This window comes from Theobroma cacao, chromosome 5, assembly GCF_053813885.1.
Source record: "Theobroma cacao isolate CCN51 chromosome 5, ASM5381388v1, whole genome shotgun sequence".
Lineage (NCBI taxonomy): Eukaryota > Viridiplantae > Streptophyta > Magnoliopsida > Malvales > Malvaceae > Theobroma > Theobroma cacao.
The window spans coordinates 36339725-36362246 of NC_142643.1; the positions used below are offsets into that span (position 1 = coordinate 36339725).

At 35.0% G+C, this 22522-nt stretch overlaps 4 protein-coding genes and 1 pseudogene across 4 annotated transcripts; 3 read left to right on the forward strand and 2 right to left on the reverse strand.

The window, feature by feature from the left end:
- On the forward strand, window positions 1–2404 carry LOC18599061 (3,9-dihydroxypterocarpan 6A-monooxygenase-like; annotated as a pseudogene).
- A 1263-nt stretch (window positions 2405–3667) lies between these two features.
- LOC18599062 (cytochrome P450 93A3-like) lies at window positions 3668–6014 on the forward strand. The gene is made up of 2 exons (XM_007028870.3): window positions 3668–4627; window positions 5274–6014. The coding sequence occupies exons 1-2, from the start codon at window positions 3725–3727 to the stop codon at window positions 5907–5909; spliced, it is 1539 nt and encodes a 512-aa protein (XP_007028932.3). The 5' UTR covers window positions 3668–3724; the 3' UTR covers window positions 5910–6014.
- Window positions 6015–10359: 4345 nt separating this feature from the next.
- On the forward strand, window positions 10360–15493 carry LOC18599063 (alpha/beta hydrolase family protein). The gene is made up of 5 exons (XM_007028871.3): window positions 10360–11190; window positions 13157–13241; window positions 13349–13518; window positions 13714–13988; window positions 15058–15493. The coding sequence occupies exons 1-5, from the start codon at window positions 10815–10817 to the stop codon at window positions 15232–15234; spliced, it is 1083 nt and encodes a 360-aa protein (XP_007028933.3). The 5' UTR covers window positions 10360–10814; the 3' UTR covers window positions 15235–15493.
- Window positions 15494–15659: 166 nt separating this feature from the next.
- LOC18599064 (polygalacturonase inhibitor 1-like) lies at window positions 15660–16978 on the reverse strand. Its single transcript, XM_007028872.3, has one exon. It carries the CDS (start codon window positions 16949–16951, stop codon window positions 16229–16231), a length of 723 nt encoding a protein of 240 aa, XP_007028934.3. The 5' UTR covers window positions 16952–16978; the 3' UTR covers window positions 15660–16228.
- Window positions 16979–18167: 1189 nt separating this feature from the next.
- PGIP1 (polygalacturonase inhibiting protein 1) lies at window positions 18168–19415 on the reverse strand. The gene has a single exon (XM_007028873.3). The coding sequence runs from the start codon at window positions 19413–19415 to the stop codon at window positions 18423–18425; it is 993 nt and encodes a 330-aa protein (XP_007028935.3). The 3' UTR covers window positions 18168–18422.
- Between the last annotated feature and the right edge of the window lie 3107 nt (window positions 19416–22522).

Consider the following 22522-nt stretch of genomic DNA (forward strand, 5'->3'; position numbering starts at 1 on the left):
TTCGTGCTCCCCTTACCTTTCTGCTGCAAAACTATTTTGATAGATGAACACTGTTTTTGGCACTTATATAATAACCATCGTGAAACCATTTCTTGGAACTCAAATATTTTCTTTGCATTCAACCATGGTTGATTCACAAGACTACATCATTGTCTTCCTTATCTGACTAATAACCATCATCTTTCTCCAAGCTATCCTCAGCAAAATACAAGGCAAAGCTCATTTTCCACCAGGCCCACGTGCTTTACCAATTATTGGACACATGCACCTCCTTGGCCCTATACCTCACCAAGCTCTCAAACCACTAAGAAACTTTGATTTACTTCTACATTGGATCAAAACCTTGTGTGCTTGTTTCCTCTCAAGAACTGGCAAAAGAAGTATTCATAAATCATGAAACTTTTATCCTAAACTAGCCAAAAAAGGCCAATCTTGATTACCTCACATATAGTACTGCTAATATGGCGACAGCACCATATGGACCCCTTTAGAAGTTCATGAAGAAACTTTGCATGTCTGAACTTCTGGGGACTTGAACATTAGACTAGCTTCTTCTAGTCAGACGTGAGGAGATGAAGCGATTTGTAAAAATAATACAAGAGAAAGCTGAGGCAGGAGAGGTAGTTGACATTGGACTAGAACTGATGAGGATGAAAAATAACATAATATCAAGAATGTTGCTGAGCGAGAGGTGTTCAGATAAAGAAAACGAAGCCAACGAAGTACAGACGTTAGTGAAAGAGATGAATAGTCTTGGCTCAAAGTTTAATTTGTCAGATTCACTTTGGTTTTGTAAGAATTTAGACTTGCAAGGGTATAGGAAAAGGCTTAAGGATGTCCGGGACAAATATGACATTCTGATGGAGAAAATCATATTGGATCACAAAGAGGCAAGAAAGAAGAATGGAGCTAGAGGTAACAAAATCAAAGATGTGCTTGATATTTTGATCGACATATCAGAGGATGAAAATGCTGAGATGAAATTGACCAGAGAAAACATAAAAGCCTTTGTTATGGTAATAAGTCTTTTATGCCTATGTGCAAAAACTTTTACATGAGCATACTTATACTAAGACACAATATATATATAAACAAGAATTAACACATGCATAATGTAGTTTGATAATGAAATAGTTTCAATATTAACCATAAGACAAGAAACAAACTAATTGAAATGCTTAAATTTTTACCTTTTCGGCTGGCAAATTTCTGAACAAACAAAAAACAGTTCAGAATTTTGTTAGTCAATGAAGGGAAGACAATTAAAAAATAAGAGATAAGAAGAACAATTAACGCAATCATATTTAGCATTATCTACTGTTAATAGTGGAGGATACAAGACTGACATGTGAGATATGAAATTTGTAGAACTTTTTTGGGGCTGGAATAGATACATCTGCCGTTACTATAGGGTGGAGATTAGCAGAGTTAATTAACCATCCAAGTGTGATGGAGAAAGAACAGAAGGAGACTGACTCTGTGGTTAGAAAGAATAGAATATTGGAGGAATCTGACATAGAAATGTCCCATATCTCCAAGCAATAGTAAAGGAAACTCTAAGACTTCACCCTGCGGGTCCTTTAGTTGTGCGAGAGTCAACAGAAGATTGTATCATTGGCGGTTATCAGATTCCAGAAGGGACTAGGCTCTTTGTTTATTTGTGGGCTCTTAGCAAGGATCCAAAGCAATGGGAACGCCCCCTTGAGTTTGTACCAGAGCGATTTCTTTGTGAACCATGGAGGCAAGGAAAGAACCAGTTCTTGGATGTGAGGGGACAGCACTTCAGCCTTTTGCCATTTGGGAATGGAAGAAGAAGCTGCCCTAGAGCTTCACTAGCACTACAAGTTATCCCAACAGTCTTTGGGATAATAATACAATGCTTTGATTGGAAGGTTGATGGAGTAAATGATACTGTTAATATGGAAGAAAAAGCTGGATTGACTCTTGTTAGAGCTCATCCATTGGTTTGTCACCCTGTGGCTAGGCCCTCTCCATTTCCATCAATTTGAGTATTCTGATGTCTGATGTTGTTTGTTGTCTCATTGTTGAAATGCTAGTTATTTTTCCACTACTAAGGATGAAGCACTCAGTACCTCGTGGCCCTGAAACCATTAATGACGTAGCCTCAGGCATGCTTGTTTCATCTAAGTCTACTGCATAAATTGCATTATTAGTAGAATTATGGATGTAGGGCGTTGATTCTCAATAGTTATAGCTTCTGTCCATATTTTCTGTTCTCATAAATTGTATAATCTCTAATGACTAGACAAATTGGCAGGGCCTGTGCCTTTGTTGTGGCTTTCTCTGGTGTTTAGTATTCCGGTAGGCTTGTTTCTGTTTGCTTCTTGGAAGTTTGGGTTTCCTAAATGACCCATTATCAATAAACTTGTGTATCTTATCAGTTTCATGTGTGTGTGTTTCTTCACGGTTTTTGGAGACCTTTTGGTTAATGAAGAAAGAAAAAGAAAAATACAATGAGAAAAACTTTTCTCAAACATTGAAAATTCATGCCCTGTCCCATTGAGATTTATGCTTTTTCACTTGTTGCTTTAAGACGCTAAATCAAGTTCCCTTGAAAAAGAAGGAAAGTTATAGAAGAAGTTAATTCCAACAAGAATTACAAACTTCATCAGACCTAGGAATTTACAGAGAAAAAAGGCAGAGGAAACAGGACACTTGTTAATCTATATCTCTAATATATATAAAAGTATATACATATTCAAACAAATTTTGTTTGACGAAAGTAATTATATTTACTCATTATATTTTTAAATTAACATTTTAAATATTTTAATATTAATAAGATTCGTTTAATTTATAAATATATAAGAATTTTAATTGAATCAAATTATTTTCATTAAAAATATTTTTTATTGTAAATATAATATAAAATTTTAATTTATAGTGTAAGACTTTCGGTAAAAGTATTAAATAATTTATAAATTAATATATTAAAATTTTAATTATTTATAAATTAAAATATTAAAAATAGCAGCATTGATACACGACTAGTTTAATTGTTTTCTTATTTCGCAATCTCTCTTGGAAGAAGAACAAAAGTAAACAATGACACATTATTATAAGAAGGAGTTTAGAGAAATTAAAGTGAATTGTCTTTGGAAGGAAAAGACACCTTACTTTAAGGAATTCAGAATCAGTCACGCAAAAGCGATTGAAGAATTGTTTATTACCAATTGTGTCAGTTCCTGTTTAGCTTTTCATGACAGTCCTGTTTAGACATTTGTGTCAAAAGGCTGGAACCAGCACCAGAGGGGCTGCTCAGGCTTCTCATCTCTGGTTTGCCCCAGCCGGCTTCTTGCAGAAACAACCAAATGAAGTTTAAAATAATTGAAACATGATGTAAGAATGGAATCTAATATCACGATATAACAATGAAGACTGAATGGTAGCTTACGAACGCGTTAAAAGAAACCAAGAAAAAAGTTACCTATAATAATAAGATGGAAAAACTGTCATTAGGATCAAGGCTGATCCTCAACTTTTGACCTTGCCATTGACGGCGGACGGCCTCTGACCCAGTCACGGCTATCCTAAGCATCATACTAGATGGAAGCGGGCAAAGTGATCCCCAGAAAAATTCATATACAAGACGGATAAAAGCTTTCAGCAATTAGTGGAAGTCTAACATCCCAAGCGCTTATATAGACACCTCTCTAAAAAACCTCAAGTCTTACTGTTAATTGATTTAGCAAGAGGTTCAAAGATGGCTGATTTCCAACCCTACATCATACTTTTCCTCATTTGGCTAGTGTCCCTTATTTTGGTCAGAAGAATCTTCACCAAGAGCCGGACCACCTCACGTCTCCCACCAAGCCCAATGGCCCTTCCTATCATTGGGCACCTCCACCTCCTTGCACCAATACCTCACCAGGCTCTTCACAAACTTTCAACCAAATATGGACCCTTAATGCATGTCCTGCTTGGCTCTGTCCCTTGTGTTGTGGCTTCCACCCCAGAAATGGCAAAAGAGTTCCTTAAAACTCACGAGTCGTCTTTCTCCAACCGTCCAAAAACAGCTGCTGTTGACTACCTTACATATGGCTCAGCAGATTTCTCCTTTGCTCCCTACGGACCGTACTGGAAGTTCATGAAGAAAATTTGCATGTCTGAACTACTTAGTGGTCGAATGCTAGACCAGTTTCTTCCGGTTAGACGCGAAGAACTAAGGCAGTTTTTGCAGTTCCTGATGAAAAAAGTAAATGCAAGTGAAAAGGTGGATGTTGGAGGAGAGCTTGTAAGGCTAACAAATAATATTGTATCAAGAATGACAATGAATCAAACATGTTCCAATGATGAAGATGAAGCCGAAGAAGTGAGGAAGTTGGTTCAAGCAATAGCTGAGCTCTCAGGGCAGTTTAATTTGTCAGATTTTATCTGGTTCTGTAAGAATTTGGATTTGCAAGGGATGAATAAAAAGCTCAAGGAGGTTCGTGATAAGTTTGATGCAATGATGGACAAAATAATAAGGGAGCATGAAGAAGCGAGGAAGAGAAAGGAGGATGGAGGCGATGCGGTGAAAGATCTACTTGATATTTTACTTGATATATCAGAAGATGAAAGCTCAGAGATGAGATTGACTAGAGAAAACATAAAGGCATTCATCCTGGTAAAGTGTTCGAACATTCTCCTTTCTGTTTCTTACTCATAAAGCTACTTTCTAGTATTGAAAAACCTTGTTTTAGTAGTCTAGATTTCTTCACTTCTTCCCTGAAAGATAAATCAGTTTCTAACTTGAAGCCTGAAAGTCTTTAGATAGAATATAATAATCATTTGAGCAAAATTAACGGGCTAAATCTACACAAAAGTACATAGAAATTAGTCCTGGTATTCAATTATGAAAGCTAACCATTCAAAATGCCGATGTTTTCACATTGACATCAAGGTTAGTTATGCCGGCAGCCAAACTGACTGTTAGGTAGATGTCATTTGAGCTCTTTATAGACTGTTCATTGCTCAATTTGTCAATGTAGGTCTATAAAGCATTTAACAAGTAAATTAACAGAAATGCATAGCAAAGGTGTTCCCTCGAACCAGCATCGACTTTTTTCAGGCTTGAATACCCAGGAAAAGGTAAATTAGATGTGACTCAGAAATTAGACTAGGATTTACACGCTGCGCACCAAATGCTTAAGTTTTTACTTGGATTATGGTTGGGTAAAAGTAATTTATTCTGAGTCAGTATAAATGAATGAAAATGATTTCAAACTAAAGTTCCACAAGCATTACTGATGCATGCTTTCTGAATTCCATAGGACATATTTGCAGCTGGAACCGACACATCTGCTGTTACTACAGAATGGGCGCTTGCTGAGCTTATCAATCATCCTAATATAATGGAGAAAGCAAGAGCAGAGATTGATATTGTTGTAGGAAGGAACAGAATAGTAGAAGAATCAGATACCACCAATCTCCCCTACCTTCAAGCTATAGTAAAGGAAACACTAAGGCTTCACCCCACTGGCCCCATGATTGTGAGGGAGTCAAGCGAACACTGTACTGTTGGAGGTTATGACATTCCGGCAAAGACCCGACTCTTCGTTAATGTGTGGGCCATAGGTCGGGACCCTTATCACTGGGAGAATCCACTTGAATTTCGCCCAGAGAGGTTTGTCAGCATAGAGGAAAGTGGAAAAAGTCAACTGGATGTAAGGGGACAGCATTTTCATCTTTTGCCATTTGGGAGTGGAAGAAGATCATGCCCTGGAACATCACTAGCATTGCAAGTTGTTCAGACAAGCCTTGCTGCTATGATTCAATGCTTTGATTGGAAGGTTAATGGAGCAGATGGTACTGTTGACATGAAGGAAGGACCTGGACTGACCCTTCCACGGGCTCATCCCTTAATCTGTATCCCTGTACCTAGGCTAAATCCATTTCCCTCGTTCTGATCTATCAAATGGAAATCGAAACAAATCCAAACTGCAGCGTGCTTCCTTAGCACAGACAGGGAGAGATCGTACTAGAAAATGACAATACAACTTGTTCTTCTGACAATCGTGATTTAATATACTATTTCTTAGTGAAAATAGTTTAAACTAGACAAGAGAGGATCATCTGATTAAAACCATTCAAGACTCAGTTCCTGCCATAGTTAACTTGGTATGCAATTATATTGCACAATTGCAATGCTAGTATAACTAACCTGCCAACACTAACTAGTCTGTAGTTTGTTCTTAAATACCACCTATTGTATGATCAAAATTAAAGAATTAAGCAACCCTTTTGTTAGAGGTGAGTAATTGAACAGTTCGATCAGTTCGATCAATTCGATTAATTATATCTAAAGATCAAATGTATCAAATATTTTAAAAAACTGATCAAAATCGATTAAATATAGAAGATTGAATCAACCAAATATCGAATTAGCTCGATTTTGAATCCAAAGGACTAAAATTTTATCATTTTTTTACAAACTACAATATTAAAATTTATAAACTTCACTCATAATTATAAAATATATAACATAATATTTGTTTTTTCACTCATATAATTATATCGTTTTAGATAAATCATCAAATTAACATTTAAGATTCAACATAATAAAATTAATAAAATTAATATCCACAAAATAAAACCATCTAATACAAAACAATTAATCATTTCATATCATCAACTTGAATCTCCTCCGTGACTTCGCTCTTTACATTCACTCACATAGATTACATAACAATTGAAAGAATACAAAAAATATAATTAGTATAAATTTTTTTAATAACAACGTAAAAAAAGCAATTGTTGACGTCTCTAAAATGCATAAACAAAATAAAAAATGTGTTAAGGTGGAGCTTGCTTAGAGAGTTTAGGTTTAAGTTTTGAAGAAAGAAAGAGCAAAGGGTTGTGGGACGCGTGGTTAAAAATGGAAAAGTGAAAGAAAGAATAAGATCAGGGTACTAACTTAGCTGGCAGTAGCCTGGTAATGAAAATATATATTTTATATAAACTTAAAAATAATATATATTATAAGATTTAGGATAAAATATCCTCATCTTTTTAAGTTATAATCAAAATTACATAAAAATTCATTAATTTTCGAAATAGACACTCTGCTCTAAGAGTGCAAACACTTATGAAAAAACTAAATACCTTCTTTTATTAATTTAAAAAATTATTATTATATTTTTTAAAAATTTTAAAAAAATAAGGAGCACCAATCTATGCTCTGCGGCTCCCCTAGAAAGGGGAGCATCGGCCAATGCTCCTAAGGGAGGAGAGCACCAATGCTCCTTTAAGGAGCCTCAAATCGAGCTCCCCAGGGGAGCACCAGTCAGGCTCTTCAAGGGAGCCCGATGCTTCTTTAAGGGAGCTCTGATGCTCCCCAAATGGGATTTTTTTTAATTGATAATAAAATTAATAAAATTATATAATAGTAATTTTTAAAATTAATTAAGAGTAAAATTATTTTTTAATATTATCACATCATCAAACTTACAGAAACATTAATAGTTGACTACTGACTAGACTTACGTGCAGGGCCGACCCTTGGGTAAAGCCACCCAAGCAAGGGCTTTAGGCCCCCAATTTGAAGAGGCTTTATAATTTTATAATATAATTTATTATATTAAAAATATATAAAATTTAAAAAATATAAAAATTAAAAATAATTGATAAAATTACTTGTTTTTTTACTTTCTTAATTATGTGTTTAGTAAATCTTAATTTTTTATCACTTTCTAATTTATAGAATATTATATTATTTTCAATCAACTAACGGTCATATGTATTTAATCATCTCCAACAATTATTTTTTTCTCACTTATTTCTCATATTTCCAATCAACATATTTAATGATTTCTAACAACTATTTTTTTTCCTATATATAAAACCAATTATTTCTTTTTCAATGTATAATATCTACTTTTGAATTCTTCTTTTCTCATTTTTACTTTCTTCCTTCTTCCTTTAACTTCAATTTTCCTCCAAAGAATACACAAGAAATTCGTTATTTATTATCTTCATAAAGTCGTGAACCTCATTTGCGATTTGCAATAAACATTCAATAGTTAGGTACTATTATTCTAATATTTACAAACTTTTTTATTTTAATTTTTAATTTATATTATATTATCTTTATTTTATGTGATAGTTGATTTATTTGAATTAAAAATTTTGATTGTTGATTTTGTATTAACCATTTAAAAAATATAAAAATTTTGCATTTTAAAAAGCTAAAAAAATAAAAATTTAATAATTTTTTTAATTTCAATAAAAGAAGGCCTCGTTGAATATTTTGCTTTAAGCCTTTGAACTTATTAGGCCGTCCCTGCTTACGTGTCCAGTAAAATATATTTTTTTAGAGCGAAGTGTCTATTTTAAAAACAGTAAGATTTATATTTGACAGATCTCTATAGTTTTCTATACATTGTCAAGCTATCATAATGTGACATCTTATTAATGAAGTAAAATTGAAATCTAATGGAGACTTAAAAATAAATATTACTAATTTTCTTTAAAAAAAATTCTCTCCATCTTCCTCACAATTGTTCTTTTCTTGTTTTTTTTTTCCTTTTTATCTCTCTCCAACTTTATCATCTTTTTCTCCTCTTATTCTTCCACTAAGATTAGATTTGATAAAATTATACAATTTCAAGAAAAATGATAAATAAAAGTTTTTACTTTCTCTCTAAACCCTCTTTCATAAGTTCTTCCCTTTTGCACTATTATAATCTCTCCTTGTTCCTAGATTTGGATATAGGTTGAGTGCAGATATAATATAACATACATAACTTAACTTAGCACTCAAGTAAGCATACGAAATTTCAAATGACTATAGGAACTAATCAAAATGAAAATCTTGCATGTCTCATGTACCTCATTATGATCTTATGAAAATAACTAATTGAATTGATAACAAAAATATAGACTTAAGACTCTTAATCTCAAATCTCACACTCTAAATTTAAAATTTGACTCTCAATTTTGCAAATTTCAATCAATTACATGTAAAATAAACTTGAACTTGAATAATTTTCGATTGTTTAAAGAGAACAAAAGAAGGGTTAAAGGATTCAATTGTTTAAAGAGAACAAGAGAAGCAATTTCAAAAAAAAAAAAAAACAAAAGAGAACAAGAGAAGGGTTAGAGGGAATGGTGAATTAGAGTTTAGAGACAAAGTTACTTTTCCTTTTTGCTCTTTAAACACAGAAGAAAAAAACCAACCTTAAACCGAGAAGAAGAAAAGCAAGACCCTAAAGATTTTAGAGGGAGGCGTGAAAGATTTGTAAAAACTTTTGAGAGAAGGATTAGAGGGAAACAAGAAAGAGAGTTTAGGGAGAGTAAAAATATTTTTAATTTTTTAACTAATTAGATGTTAAAATTTTTTAATATTTAGTTTTAAGTTTTTAATAAAATTTGATTTAATCTCATTAATAAGGTAGCACATTTTTGTGGCTTGACGGTGTATAGTTTCTATGCTATACATTATCAATACATCAAATATAAACTCTATATAATATCATATATATTAATATATATAAATATAAAATATTAATTTGATCTTTTGATCAGTTCAGTTCAAATATTTTAAAATCGAGAATCGATCAAATAAACTAATTGGATCAAACTTTTTGAACCAATAAACTTAATGAACGAATTAGATTAAATCATTTTACTAAAATTGTAATCGATTCGATTGAATCATTGTGCGGTTTAATTAACAAAGGAAATTTAAACAATGCAAATAAAACTATACTCAGAATACTAGAATCGATAAAATCATATTAAGTATTAAATATTTAGGCTATGCAGGAGCCTAGAAAGTATGGAGTGGTTCACAGATTACTAATAGATAAAAAATCTCTATGTAATGCCTCCAATCCCACATTCTGGTTAAGTAATATCAAGATTTTGGGGTAACTCGCATAGAACCAAGTTGGTAGGATAAAAAATCAAAGAAGCTTAGATGGTCGGTTGACCCTAAAAAAACCAAGTTCATTAAAGTGCATAATTATGTTTTAATTTGTTTACTTTAGAGAGTTGAAGATAATAAAAGAAAAGCATCAGTTGAGAAATGAACTTGTTGTGACGATTAATTAAACTAGACGATGATCATCATTTGTTGGATTTGGGTAAGCAAAAGCTTGAGCAATATATTTTAATATTACTTCATTTTTAAAATTTTACTGGATTAGGGAAGTGGGGAATAATAATTGGAATGGGATGGGCCTCTCTGAATACACCAACACCAAAAGAAAAAACCTATACAAATCCGCAGTGGATATTCTTTGACGTGGCAAGTGGATATTGGATGGCATGGCAAGGCACGTGGGACCTTTTGCACGTGTCATTTCGCAGTTTTAATTCTCTCTCAGCCCATTGTTTTAAGTTTGGTTCAAAGAAGGACTCACGAGTTTGGATAGCCCTCGATTTCCTCATTATATTTCTATCTTTTTGGGTCTGAGCCAATTCATTTTCTCAATCTTCTTTTCTTACTCTGAATAGTTTACGAATCTTCAATTCCTTTATTCAAAATTTTTTTGGTTTTGCAACTCTAGTGCTTCGTTTTAACCAATTTTTTCATGCTTTTTTCTCCATTTTTTAGGGAATGTATGGTTAATCATCAGATCTAATTCTAATGTGCTTTTCTTCCCTAACTAATCAAATTTTTTACCAAATATCTAACCTTTTTATAGAGTTTTCCTTGCTGGGTTGTTTTAATTAACTCAGATTGTGAATAACTTTTTTGGGTAATAAAACAATATCGTTGGATCCCTTTTGTTCAAAAAAAATAAAACAGGAGATAATTTCCCACTGATTTGAGCAATTTAGAAAAAAAAAATCTGGGTTTTTCTCAAAAAATGGTTACTGTTAATCTGGGAATGCTTCATTACATTCTAGACCATGTATATGGTGCATTTATGCATAGAACAAAAATGAGCCCACCGTTTTTCTCAAGAGGGTGGGGTGGAACGAAGCTTGAGCTTTTGGAGAGATTGATAAGCCAGCTGTTCCCTGAAGTTGAAGGCCAAAACTGGCCTCCAAACTTGATCCAACCCATTTGGAGAACAGTTTGGGAGACCAAAAGTGCTTGCTTGAGAGAAGGTGTGTTTAGGACCCCTTGTGATGAGCAGTTGCTTGGTGCATTGCCCCCTGAAAGTCACAATGCAAGGGTTGCTTTCCTTGTCCCAAAATTAGTGCCACCCCCAAAGATGGCATGTGTGGTTCACCTTGCAGGTATCACGGTATATCTTTTTAGCCTTTAGATAAATCATGCACTTTTAGGTTTCTTTGATTGATTAATTAGGTTGGTTTTGAAGATTTTTGCCATTGAAGTGGAATTGAACTGGTGGCACCTTGAATTTTAAGCCCTTAATATGGTTTTATTGGTTGATTGTTTTGTTGTCGTGTGGGCAGTACTTTAGTTTAATGGGTGATTGCATCGTTATAATTAGGATGTGAATTTTGTTTTTTATTTATGTTTGCTTATATACCTGGATAATGCAAATTTATTGCTTTTTATTCTTGGTGTGAGCTTAGAATGAATTATCTTCTACATTGTGGAAATTGACCATTTAGGCTTCTGCTTTATTAAGGATGTAAATTTGAATAGATGTTTGTATTATGTCTATTTACGGTGAGCAACAACCTTTGATTGGTAAATGAGAACGTCACCAGCTTCCTGCTGTTTTGTTAATAGGATCTTGTGGTGGTTTGTGACCAGCTGTATATATTTTAAGCTTTCGCACACTTACGCTCTTTTGCTATAAAGATTGTAATGTTCTTTCTTTTTTTTCCCCCTTAAACTGTTTATGCTGAACTGCTGCTTAGTATAGGCTTAAATTTAACCAAGACAACACATCCTAGATGATACCTTAAACCACTTTTCTTCTTTCTCACAGATTGATTAATAAATTATGCACTTTATAACATTCATTTCCATGAAAAATGGGGAAAAATGAACTCTTCTGGATCTTTTTTTTATGGTTAAATCTGCATAAGGTTTGCCATATTGAATATATGCGGATACTCTTATCAGCCTATGAAAATTTTCGTGCACAGTATTCTTTTAATTAATAATTATTTATTGAAATACCCTGCAGCTGTCACATGACAGGTTTACAAGAAATATGACACATGGAAGAGGAAAAAAAACCAATAAAGAAAAATAAACGTATCAAAAGGAATGCCGAACCTACATGCTATGCCCAGTGTTCAAAAATCTAATATCTTAAAGAAGAGAAGAAAATGTGTAAGGTGTGGATAGCAAATTTCCAAGCACAAGGCTGTCTAATGTTTACGTTAACACCCTGAAATGCTCTGTCTCTTTCATGAGTACTAGTTCATGTCAAACATGACTGTGCAGTCATCCAAACAAGATATTTCATTTGATTGCCTAAAGTGTATATATATACCCAACTACTCAAGATTTCAATAATAGGCATAGGAATAATCTGGTGTTGGTGAAACCTAAATGCATGCAATGTTGAACAAATTCATTTAGCACATCTTGCATTCAGTTCTTAGTAATTTCATGATCCTTTATCCACTGTTATTTGTAGATCGTGACCATTTACTTAGAGAGAACAAAGTGCCTTTTGATGTTCAAAATCCATTCTAAGCACAGAAATTGTGATTTCTTTCTCTTTATCCCTGTAAGTAGCAGTTTTCTTTTCTCTTGCAAGAAACAAAGAGGTCTTATACAGTTACACGTTCTTCTCTTTCCTTTCTAATTTGTCCTGCACAATCTGTATCCTAGTAATGGTAGTCTTTTTAATTTTAATTTCCTTTTTCCTTTTTTTTGGGTGGGGGGCTTGTTTCCAAATCAGTTCTTACTGTGAAAATGTTGTTTGAAATGAAGTTCACCTGGCCTAGAGTTGATTAATTGGTGAAGTTTCGAGGTTTAACTTGTATTTCTCTACGTTATAATTCAGGGAACTGCTTCCTACTCCCAAATAATAAAATATAGACATATTCACTAAATTTCATGATCTTGTTTTACACATGTGTAGAAAACCTTTGTAGTTTGCTATACTCATAAATTTGGTAGCCTTCCTTCCCAGATTTTTCATGTCGGAATATTTCAGTTTTAGATGTATATTCTAATCTTGTAACTATTGCTTCAAATTGAAAATCATTTGGGTTGTGAATTTTATGTTTAGAACTCATCTTTTTTGATACAAAATTTAACCCCCTTTGGCAGGCACAGGAGACCATACATTTGAACGGAGATTGCGTCTCGGTGGACCATTATTGAAGGAAAACATTGCAACTATGGTGCTTGAGAGGTTAGAGTCCTTTTCTTGTCATCAACTACTTTTAGAAGCTGAAATCAAAGCCTGGCTTCTATTACTTATGCATTTAGGCTTTCTAATTGATATAACTATATTTTTAGTCCTTTCTATGGTCAAAGACGCCCTATGCTGCAGCGTGGCGCAAAACTCTTGTGTGTTAGTGACTTGCTATTATTAGGGAGAGCAACCATTGAAGAGGCACGCAGCCTTTTACACTGGTTAGACACTGAGGCAAGGTTTGGCAAGATGGGTGTGTGTGGACTTAGCATGGGTAAGAAATATTGTTCTTGTGCTGCTTATAGTCTATTCAGATTTGTCTGGGTTAAACATATTTTGCCTTTTGCTAAAAACTAAATTACTAGGTTCATGGTTCTGAAATATATGACCAACATTTGTCCTGAAACTGGATTGTTCAAACCCTATTTAGCACATACTCTTTTAAAGTTTGATGCTTTTATGGTACTAGGGGGAGTGCATGCTGCAATGGTTGGATCACTTCACCCCACACCTGTTGCAACCCTTCCTTTTCTCTCCCCGCATTCTGCTGTTGTGGCATTCTGTGAGGGTATATTGAAGCATGGCACTGCATGGGAGGCACTGAGAGAGGATCTTGCAGTAAAAGAGGCTGTAATGACTCTCGAGGAGGTCAGAGAACGAATGCGAAATGTACTGTCTCTCACAGATGTCACACGCTTTCCAATTCCCAAAAACCCTAATGCCGTAATATTTGTTGCTGCAACTGTAAGTACTATATCTGTGTCTGACAAATGGATGTTACTTAAGAATATTGACAAGGAACTTGTAGTTAGTTTTAGTTGATTTTGCTCAGAACTAATTTTTAAAATTTTTTTATTTCATTTTCTTTCTTTTCCTTTGTTTGCATGTTATCCACTCTTATCATATCAAAGTGAAGCATCCTTACAGATAACCTCTTTATCTTCTGCTTTTTTGTTTCCTTTTCCCCAGCTGCTTGTAATAGTCATGATTTTAAGAGTATAACTCAAAGAGCTGATTTGTTGCTCTTCCTTTCAAAAGTTATTACTGTTGAATTTGCAGCGATGAAGCCTATCATAGTGTTTGAATGGATGAGATATGTGGCCATTTTGATTATTTCAATGTTTAGCAGGTCTGGTGGTTTATTGGCCATATGGATTTCACAAGGTGTCTTGTCACAGTCATTTAAATTAACATATACATGTCAATTTCTTAGGTCATGCCTGTTAACATGTTGAAGACCTTGCATTCATCAAAATTTTAATTTTGATATTTTAAGCTTTTTTCTTTTCTACATGTTTGGTTGCTCTTTATATTTAGTCTTTAGAAGTTTTCCATAAAAAAAAAAAGTTTTTAGAAGTCCAGCAGCAAAGCAAAAAGTTTTAATTGCAGTACACTTTTTATACATAAACAATTAGATACTAAAGATTCAACACTTAATTTCTTTTGCATTTAAATTTCCAATTTGCAAACAACTTGGTGTGGTTGTCCTTGTTCCGGGCTGCATTTTGTTGATTGTTGGAATCATCCATGTTTTTCTTATTTTAAGGCCCACTAAGCAGGTTTTTTCCCCCTGGACAAAGGGGGAGGGGGCATGGGTAACTCCACCTTGTAAAATTGCAGCTCACAGGGTAGTTTAACACATATATTAACCATTCTTAGGTTTTTTATTTTTTTGATAGAACTTCTATGGTGCTACCTGGATCCCAAAATTATCTCTTCTCATGCTAATGCTCTCTTTATAATGATCTGCTAGAGTCACTTCTCGCTATTTAGTCTCATCATCTATATCTTCAATTGCAATTATATGTTTCAGGACGATGGTTACATACCAAAGCACTCTGTGCTGGAGCTTCAAAAGGCTTGGCCTGGTTCAGAAGTGAGATGGGTTACTGGTGGGCATGTCTCATCCTTTCTTCTCCACAATGGTGAGTTTCGTAAGGCAATTGTTGATGGGCTTGACAGATTAGAGTGGAAGGAATCTTTGTTGTGACATTGATTATTCATTCCCTGTATACAAGTGATTGCATTTGTTTACTTGGCCCATCGTTTTCATCACTCTTCACTTGTAAAATGGATTATAGGAACTAATATTTGACAGCACCCCTTTAAGGAAGAGAAATCGCGGGTGCTTTGTGAATAATTTATTCCCCCCTATGTGTTTGTAAAGTTAACTTCACTAATTTTATTGGAAATTCAGTGTCTTTTAACTTCTTTGGAATAAATAAAGAAGGGTCATATTGCTGATAAAAGTTTTATTCAGTTTTCATTTAGAGAGTTAGGATTTTGTGCTCTCACAACTTGAATTTTAGGGCAGACATGAGCTGAAAGGATTGCGCATCCAATGATTCTACCTTTATATTTGCTCTGGGAGATAAGAGAGATTTTCCAACCTGTCACATTCTTTATCTTAGCTCGTGAGTAGGACTACTTGTTTCTTATTGGTTCTCTTATTTTTTTCAGAAAATTCTTGCACATATTGCAAGGCAAGAGGAAGTAACTTCTGGAGTAAAACATAACTAAAACGGAGCACAAAGATACTTATTAGGAAGCTGCACCTCATTGTGTGCTTTTTCCCCCTTTGTAGTCGAATCAAGTTACAAGCAAATTAAATGTCAAACCATTTGCCACGATGTGCTTATCACAACCCTCCCATCACTAACGCTAGTGCGCACTTCACTGCCAATCTGTCGCTGCAAAGCTCTCTAGTGTCTCCACCCTTACTTGCAGCTTTCAAGCGGAGCACCACACAAGCAGCGGTTGTGAAAATACGTGTAGTAATCGAAACTCTGCAGCCGCCCTCCTACCGGGATTTGCCCACACAACCTATTGTAGCTCACATTCATGAACTGCAAATCCACTCCAGTCAACCCTGGAGGAATACTTCCCATAATCTTGTTATGATTCAGATCCAGCCTTGCCAAACTCTTGGGAAACTCCACTTTAGATAGATCAAACTGGAACATATTCCTCGAAAGATCAATTTCCTATGTGGTCTTTTTTGATCCAAACAACATGGAAGCATCACCTTCAAGCATGTTCCTTGACAAGTCAATGGTGTTGAAGTCCATGTTGCCTAACGAGACAGGAATTGTACCGGTAAGTTTATTATGGGACAAGAACAGGTCTGGTGCTTTGCCCTGAAACATACCCAAAGACTCTGGTATTGAACCTGTAAACTTGTTTCTATCCAAATGCAAAGCCTCAAGATTTGGGAGTGAAGAGAGGGAGCTTGGAATAGTGCCTGACAGGTTATTAAATGAAAGGTCCAAGTAAGTCAAGTTCTTAAGTTGGCTAAGAAAATCTGGTACTGTACCAGACAGGTTTGTCCAGCTCAAGCGAAGAGTCTTGAGGTTCTTGAGCTTGGCAATGGAAGGCTGTATGGTACCATTGAGGTTAGGCAGGTGTCTGAACAGAAGGGTTTCAAGGTATGGAAGGTCGCCAACTTCAGATGGGATTTGGCCAGTGAGACGGTCATCGGAGAACATGGTGAGGGAAACGACTCGGTGGGTGGTGGGATCACATTCAAGACAATACCAGTCACAGCAATCTGTTTTTGGGTCCCATGAGGCCAAGAGGTAGGGGTTGTTTAAGGCTCTTTTGATCTGAAGCAAGACCTTTTTGTCATGAGAGTTGCAATGTTCTGACAGAGAAGGTGAACAGAAAGTGGAGAAGAGGAGGAAACAGAGAAAGAAAGGAAGGACATTCATATTTTTGGATATTTGCTTGATGAGATATGTAGAGCTGGAAAAAAATCTAATTTATAGAGTTAGGCAAGGTGGAGTAGTAGGTCGAAATTTTCCATGTGGGGATAGGGCTCGGCTATAGAAGCTTTAGACAGCTCAAATGCAGTTGAAAACTTGGTTCCAGTCAAAGCAAGTTAGAGACATTATTTTCATTCCAAACTCTGGTTTAAAAAGGAAAAAATGTTGCTCTTTGATCTGAATGAGTCTTGCATAGAGTAACTCATTACATTTATTTATAAAGTTAGAATTTGATTCTGAACCTTCGATATGAAACCAAACTTGTTTATTGTCCTTAAATGTATATATATATATATATATATATATATATATATATATGTTAATTATGTTGAGTAAGACTTGATGATGTATTAATCATTGTCCAAAATCAACTCGCCGCTTTACATGGGGAGAAACAGAACTTGATCCGGTCAACGGTGATGGCTCCTCATTCATTATGAGCTGGATCCATATATTCAAAGGTCGCTTTCGTACACATTCGGAAGTCTTAGTTACAGATAATCATGTGGGTCCTCATCCCACTACCCCTTCACCACATAAAGCTTTCCTCATTTTCTTTTCCTTAAGCTGCTTGAATGATTAGAAAATCAAGACAGACCACGCACCACGATAATCAGGAACTACAGAGTATATACGCCAATCCGCCTTTCTGCCTTCTTGATAAACTTCATTCTATTTTTAGCTGCGACATTGCGTTTGGGTAGCAGCTCGCACCATCCTATGATGTCGAGTCCAGTAGAACAATTGTTGCTGGTAAACAAATTGGCCTGGAAGGAATCATCCGTGTGTTTTTTCCTTTTTAAGATTTTTGGCTAATTGTAACCTTCCTACATTTGTTTTAAGATTTATAATATACTTGATGCTTTATTGTCGCTATCTCGCGACTATGGATGTTGTGAAATTATTGTACAAGACAACAAAGAGTGCTGTCAAAGGTCAGTTGCTATAATCCATCTTCCAAGAGCAATCGGGTTGCTTAGCTTGCTTGAACCTCTGGCTCACTGATCTACACTTGCAGTTGTCTTTCCTTGGAGAGATATATCAGAGAAAGTTTTCAAAGTCAGCGCTGTTTTCACTTCCAGTAGCTAATTCTGCTTGTTCACCCTCATCCTAATGTAGCATATATTTGTGCAACAGTGCAGATAAGTTTTGGAGTTGAATATAAGGAAAAGCAATAATTTTTTTTATATATTACTGGGAAGCTGCGCCTTGATGATATTCGTCAACGGTTCAATCTCTTATCCAAAACAAGCCACACACCCAAAAAACTTAAATACACAAACTATATAAAACATTAGAATTGTATGTACGTTTAGCAGTTTGCCACAACATGTGCTAATTCTACTCGCACTATACTTGCTCTCTACCCTGGCAAATGCATCTTATAGTAATGTAAATATTCCCACTCAAAACAAAGTCATTTGCAGCTTTGAAGCGGAGCACCACACAAGCACCGGTTGTGAAAATATGCAGAGTAATCGAAGCTCTGCAACTTCCCTCCTACCGGGATCTTCCCACACAGCCTATTATAACTCAAATTCAGAAACTGCAAATCGTCCACTGCAGTCAACCCCACAGGAATACTTCCTCTAATCTCGTTATGATTCAAATCCAGCCTTGCCAAACTCTTGGGAAACTCCACCTTTGAAAGATCAAACTGCAGCCTATTCCTCGAAAGGTCTACTTCCCAAGTCGTCTTGTTCAATCCAAACAGCATTGAAGCATCACCTTCAAGCATGTTCCGAGACAAGTCAATGGCAGTGAAGTCCATGTTGCCTAAAGAGGCAGGTATTTTGCCAGAAAGTCGATTATGAGACAAGTAGAGTGATGGTACGTTGCCATGAAACATACCAAAAGAATATGGTATTGGCCCTATAAGCTTGTTTCTATCCAAGTGTAAGGCACCAAGATTTGGAAGCCAGGAAAGGGAGCTTGGAATAGAACCTGAAAGGTTGTTAAACGAAAGGTCCAAGAAAGTCAAGTTCTTGAGCTGGCTAAGAAAGTCTGGTACTGAACCAGAGAGGTTTGTCCAGCTCAAACGTAGAAACTTGAGGTTCTTGAGTTTGGCAATGGAGGGCTGAATAGGACCGGTGAGGTTAGGCAATTTTCTGAATTCCAGGGTTTCGAGAAATGGGAGGTCCCCAACTTCAGCAGGTATTTGGCCAGAGAGTTCTTTATCAGAGAACATGGTGAGTGAGGTGATGCGGTTGGTTTTAAGGTCACATTCAACGCAATACCAGTTACAGCAATCTGTTTGCGGGTTCCACGAGGCCAAGAGGTAAGGGTTGTTCAACGATTGTTTGATCTTGAGGAGAACTTTTTTGTCATAAGGGTTGCAGAGTTCCGAAAGAGAAAGAGAGAGGAGGGTGGAGAAGAAGAGAAAACAGAGAAAGAATGGAATGATCTTCATGTTTTCGTATATACTGCTTGATGAGAAATATCGTGCTCAAAGAGTGTTCTTTATAGGGTGAGGATGGTGGGTTTTTCTATGTGCTGATGGGGCCGACGGAAGATTTAGGCAGCACAAAGGGATCGAAAACCTAGTGCCAGTGGAAGCAAAGAGCAAAATGCAGACATTTTCTTCGAAGAAAAAGTATTGCTATTAGTATCACATAACCTTTTATTTCCATGCATGTTTTCTTTCTTTTTTAAGTAAAAGTGAATACAAGCTCACATATAAGTAAACAATGTGAATAGTTTGTATCGAAGAAGCAAAAATATGTAAGTAGAAATAAGATCACTCCGGTAGCAGAGTTAAATAAACCTTATACGATTTTTAATATACAAATTTCATGAAAACACAATTTGATTCCCTAAACTGTCGATGCACTCAGTTGAAAATCTACTTAGAGTGGAGTGAAGAGGGCTTAATGATTAAGCTTCAAGAGACAGAGAAAAGTAGTAGCCTCTACATCCTTTTCAAACTGTTGGGATGAGCCCTGCAGCCAATTGGGATTAGTTAAGACTTGATTCCTATCATACAACAATATCATTCATGTTGAATGATTAAAGGTTTTCCTTCATCAATAAGACATCAATTATAACAAGTAATAAATCTAATTGGATGAAGTCCATGAGATTAATATACCTTGCAAGGGAACTGTAATGGGTTACAATTATGAGATCCTTGTGCATCAAAGCGTAATCTTAAAATGTTCCTAGTTAATGTTTCATTGAGACTGGATATCAATGATACCTAGAGACTAGTACATTCTACATTCCTTACTTAAGAAGTAAGCAACCGATCTCATAGGTTGAAGTATAGAGATATTTAAAACTAGAATGTAGGTGCTTGCCTAGGAAAGTAAGTTCACTAAACATGACCCGCCATGAGAAGTGCATTTGGTATTTCATTCAAGTGTCACCAGGTTATCTTATATGTGGAGTGCTATGCTTTGATTTCATCCCTATGGGTCCCTAACGAAGGATGCCAAAACAAAATGTTTTTGGGTATAACATGAAGCATGTGAAGGTAAATGAATGGTTAAGATAGGAATCATCACCCCAAGTGATGCAGGGGATATATTCTAATGTTCTTGGTTGATATTAACTTATTGAAATCCTTGGCCAAGGCGACTTGAAAATTATGAAAGGAGTTTCATAAGCCTCCATAAAGCTAATGATCTAACTGCAAGAACAAATATGGAGATCAATAAGAGTAGGCACTGCACCAAGCTCGTATCTTCTTCGGAATATATAATGAGAGAATGAATTACACTGATAAACTATACACTGAAAGGTTGTCCAAAAATCCTTTGACTCTCCTAACAATTGGGTAGTCATGATGCATTGCTAGATACCAATATTGGTATATAGAATTGAATTAGTTAATTTAAAGTTAAATATGATTTATTTAAGTTAATTAATTAATAAAATTATAATTCAATTCCATTGCCAACATGTTAGGAACGTAATGGGTCACACACAAAGGTTACAATTTGGATTAAATTGAGAGTGTGCTGATTTAAGTTAAACTTAAATCAAATTCTAGGTTTTAACTACTAAGGACCTAATTAAAAGAGTTTAATTAAGTATTGGTTAAATATTATAATTGTTATAAAATTAAGGACTTATTTTGTAAATTTTAATAAGTTAAACCTAGATACAAATATCACATTATAGCCACTCTTTTTTAAAAAGGGGAAAAGGAAAAAAAAAAGTTTTTTCTCTTTAGTGCTGCCACTCTTGAGAAGTTTATTTTTTATTTTTTTTTTAAGCTTCTCCTTTGATTCTTTGCTAGAAATCAAAGAAGAAAAGAGGACAAATCATTGTCCACTTGTTAGCACAAGCCCATGGCATAAAGCTTTCTCTCTAAGAAGAGTCCGTTGCAATTGTGTATGCATCATTGAAGGCTAAGCAATTGAGTGGCTGGGATTCTTTCACACAAAAAGTGTTCATGTTTTGTCACCAAAAGGAATCCATTTGATTACGATATCATTTGGAAAAGTAAAACTTTTTCTGATTTTATGTGGTGCTTAACTTTGCATTAAACAACCAAGGTGATCCAAAGATAAGGAGTATGGTTTTTTATTTTATTTCAATTTTTGCTATTCCACTGCGTCGATGCTCTAATTATGCCGTTCCTAGTAGTGGTATCAGAGCCTCTCTTGGCTCGTTTTAATGCAAAGGTATGTCTTGTTGTTGTTAATACTATGTTCGACGTAAATGTGAAAATTCGGGTATCAAATGGTGAGTTCAAGTTTACATAAATCTGTTTTGAAATTGTTTGATATTTTCGAACAATTTTATTTTGTAAAATTTTATATTCTTATTAGTGAACATTAAACATGTTTTAGTGTCAAGAATTTGCAGATTAAAGTTTGCATAACATGCACAAAAATCAGCAAAGGAATTCAGGTTCGTGGAGGAATGTAGATCTAGGTATTAAGGGCAGATTTTGATTCTGTCCAGGTTTGGTTTTTGTATCATTTCAGCAAGCAAATGAGTCCTAAAAATTCTCAAAATTTGCAGAAATGATGTTAAGTTGATGTCCTTTGAAAATGTTTCAAATGTGGCTAAAAACCAATACCACATAGTGAGCATGAAGCCTTGAAACCATGACTAATCGTCGCTGCCAGCAGCAGACTTTGAGTCACGGTTTTGCTTGTTTTCAGCAGGCAGAAGGCATCCAAAACTGATGCTAATGATGATGAAAGAGGTTTCATACCTTAGCTGATTGGAGGATTAAGATGAGGGATAAAATTCCAAAATTTAATGCTACTTTAATGGCCAAGAAACGTGGTCAATAAAATTGCTGTAAGCAGTTTTTTGAACGCCACGGTTTTGGCATTTTGAATTGCCTTATCTTGCATCTTAATTTGATGCAATTTAAAAATCAATTGATTATCAGATATTTCGTGGAAGTAGTTCTATAAAATCAGCAAATCAAAATGGATTTTGAAAGTTTCCATAAAATAAGGAATTTGATTCCTACAAAATATGAAAATTATTTTAATCAATTGACAAGTTAAAATAATTTGACATATTAAATTTAGGAATTGGTTTCCTAATTTTATT

Bases quoted from the DNA above. Each gene is read 5' to 3' on its own strand.
- LOC18599064 (XM_007028872.3), bottom strand. From the start codon at position 16,951: ATGAATGTCCTTCCTTTCTTTCTCTGTTTCCTCCTCTTCTCCACTTTC.
- PGIP1 (XM_007028873.3), bottom strand. From the start codon at position 19,415: ATGAAGATCATTCCATTCTTTCTCTGTTTTCTCTTCTTCTCCACCCTC.
- LOC18599062 (XM_007028870.3), top strand. From the start codon at position 3,725: ATGGCTGATTTCCAACCCTACATCATACTTTTCCTCATTTGGCTAGTG. The intron at 4,628-5,273 runs GTAAAGTGTTCG...TGAATTCCATAG, and splicing joins ACATAAAGGCATTCATCCTG to GACATATTTGCAGCTGGAAC.
- LOC18599063 (XM_007028871.3), top strand. From the start codon at position 10,815: ATGGTTACTGTTAATCTGGGAATGCTTCATTACATTCTAGACCATGTA. The intron at 11,191-13,156 runs GTATCACGGTAT...CCCCTTTGGCAG, and splicing joins ATGTGTGGTTCACCTTGCAG to GCACAGGAGACCATACATTT. The intron at 13,519-13,713 runs GTAAGAAATATT...TTATGGTACTAG, and splicing joins TGTGTGTGGACTTAGCATGG to GGGGAGTGCATGCTGCAATG.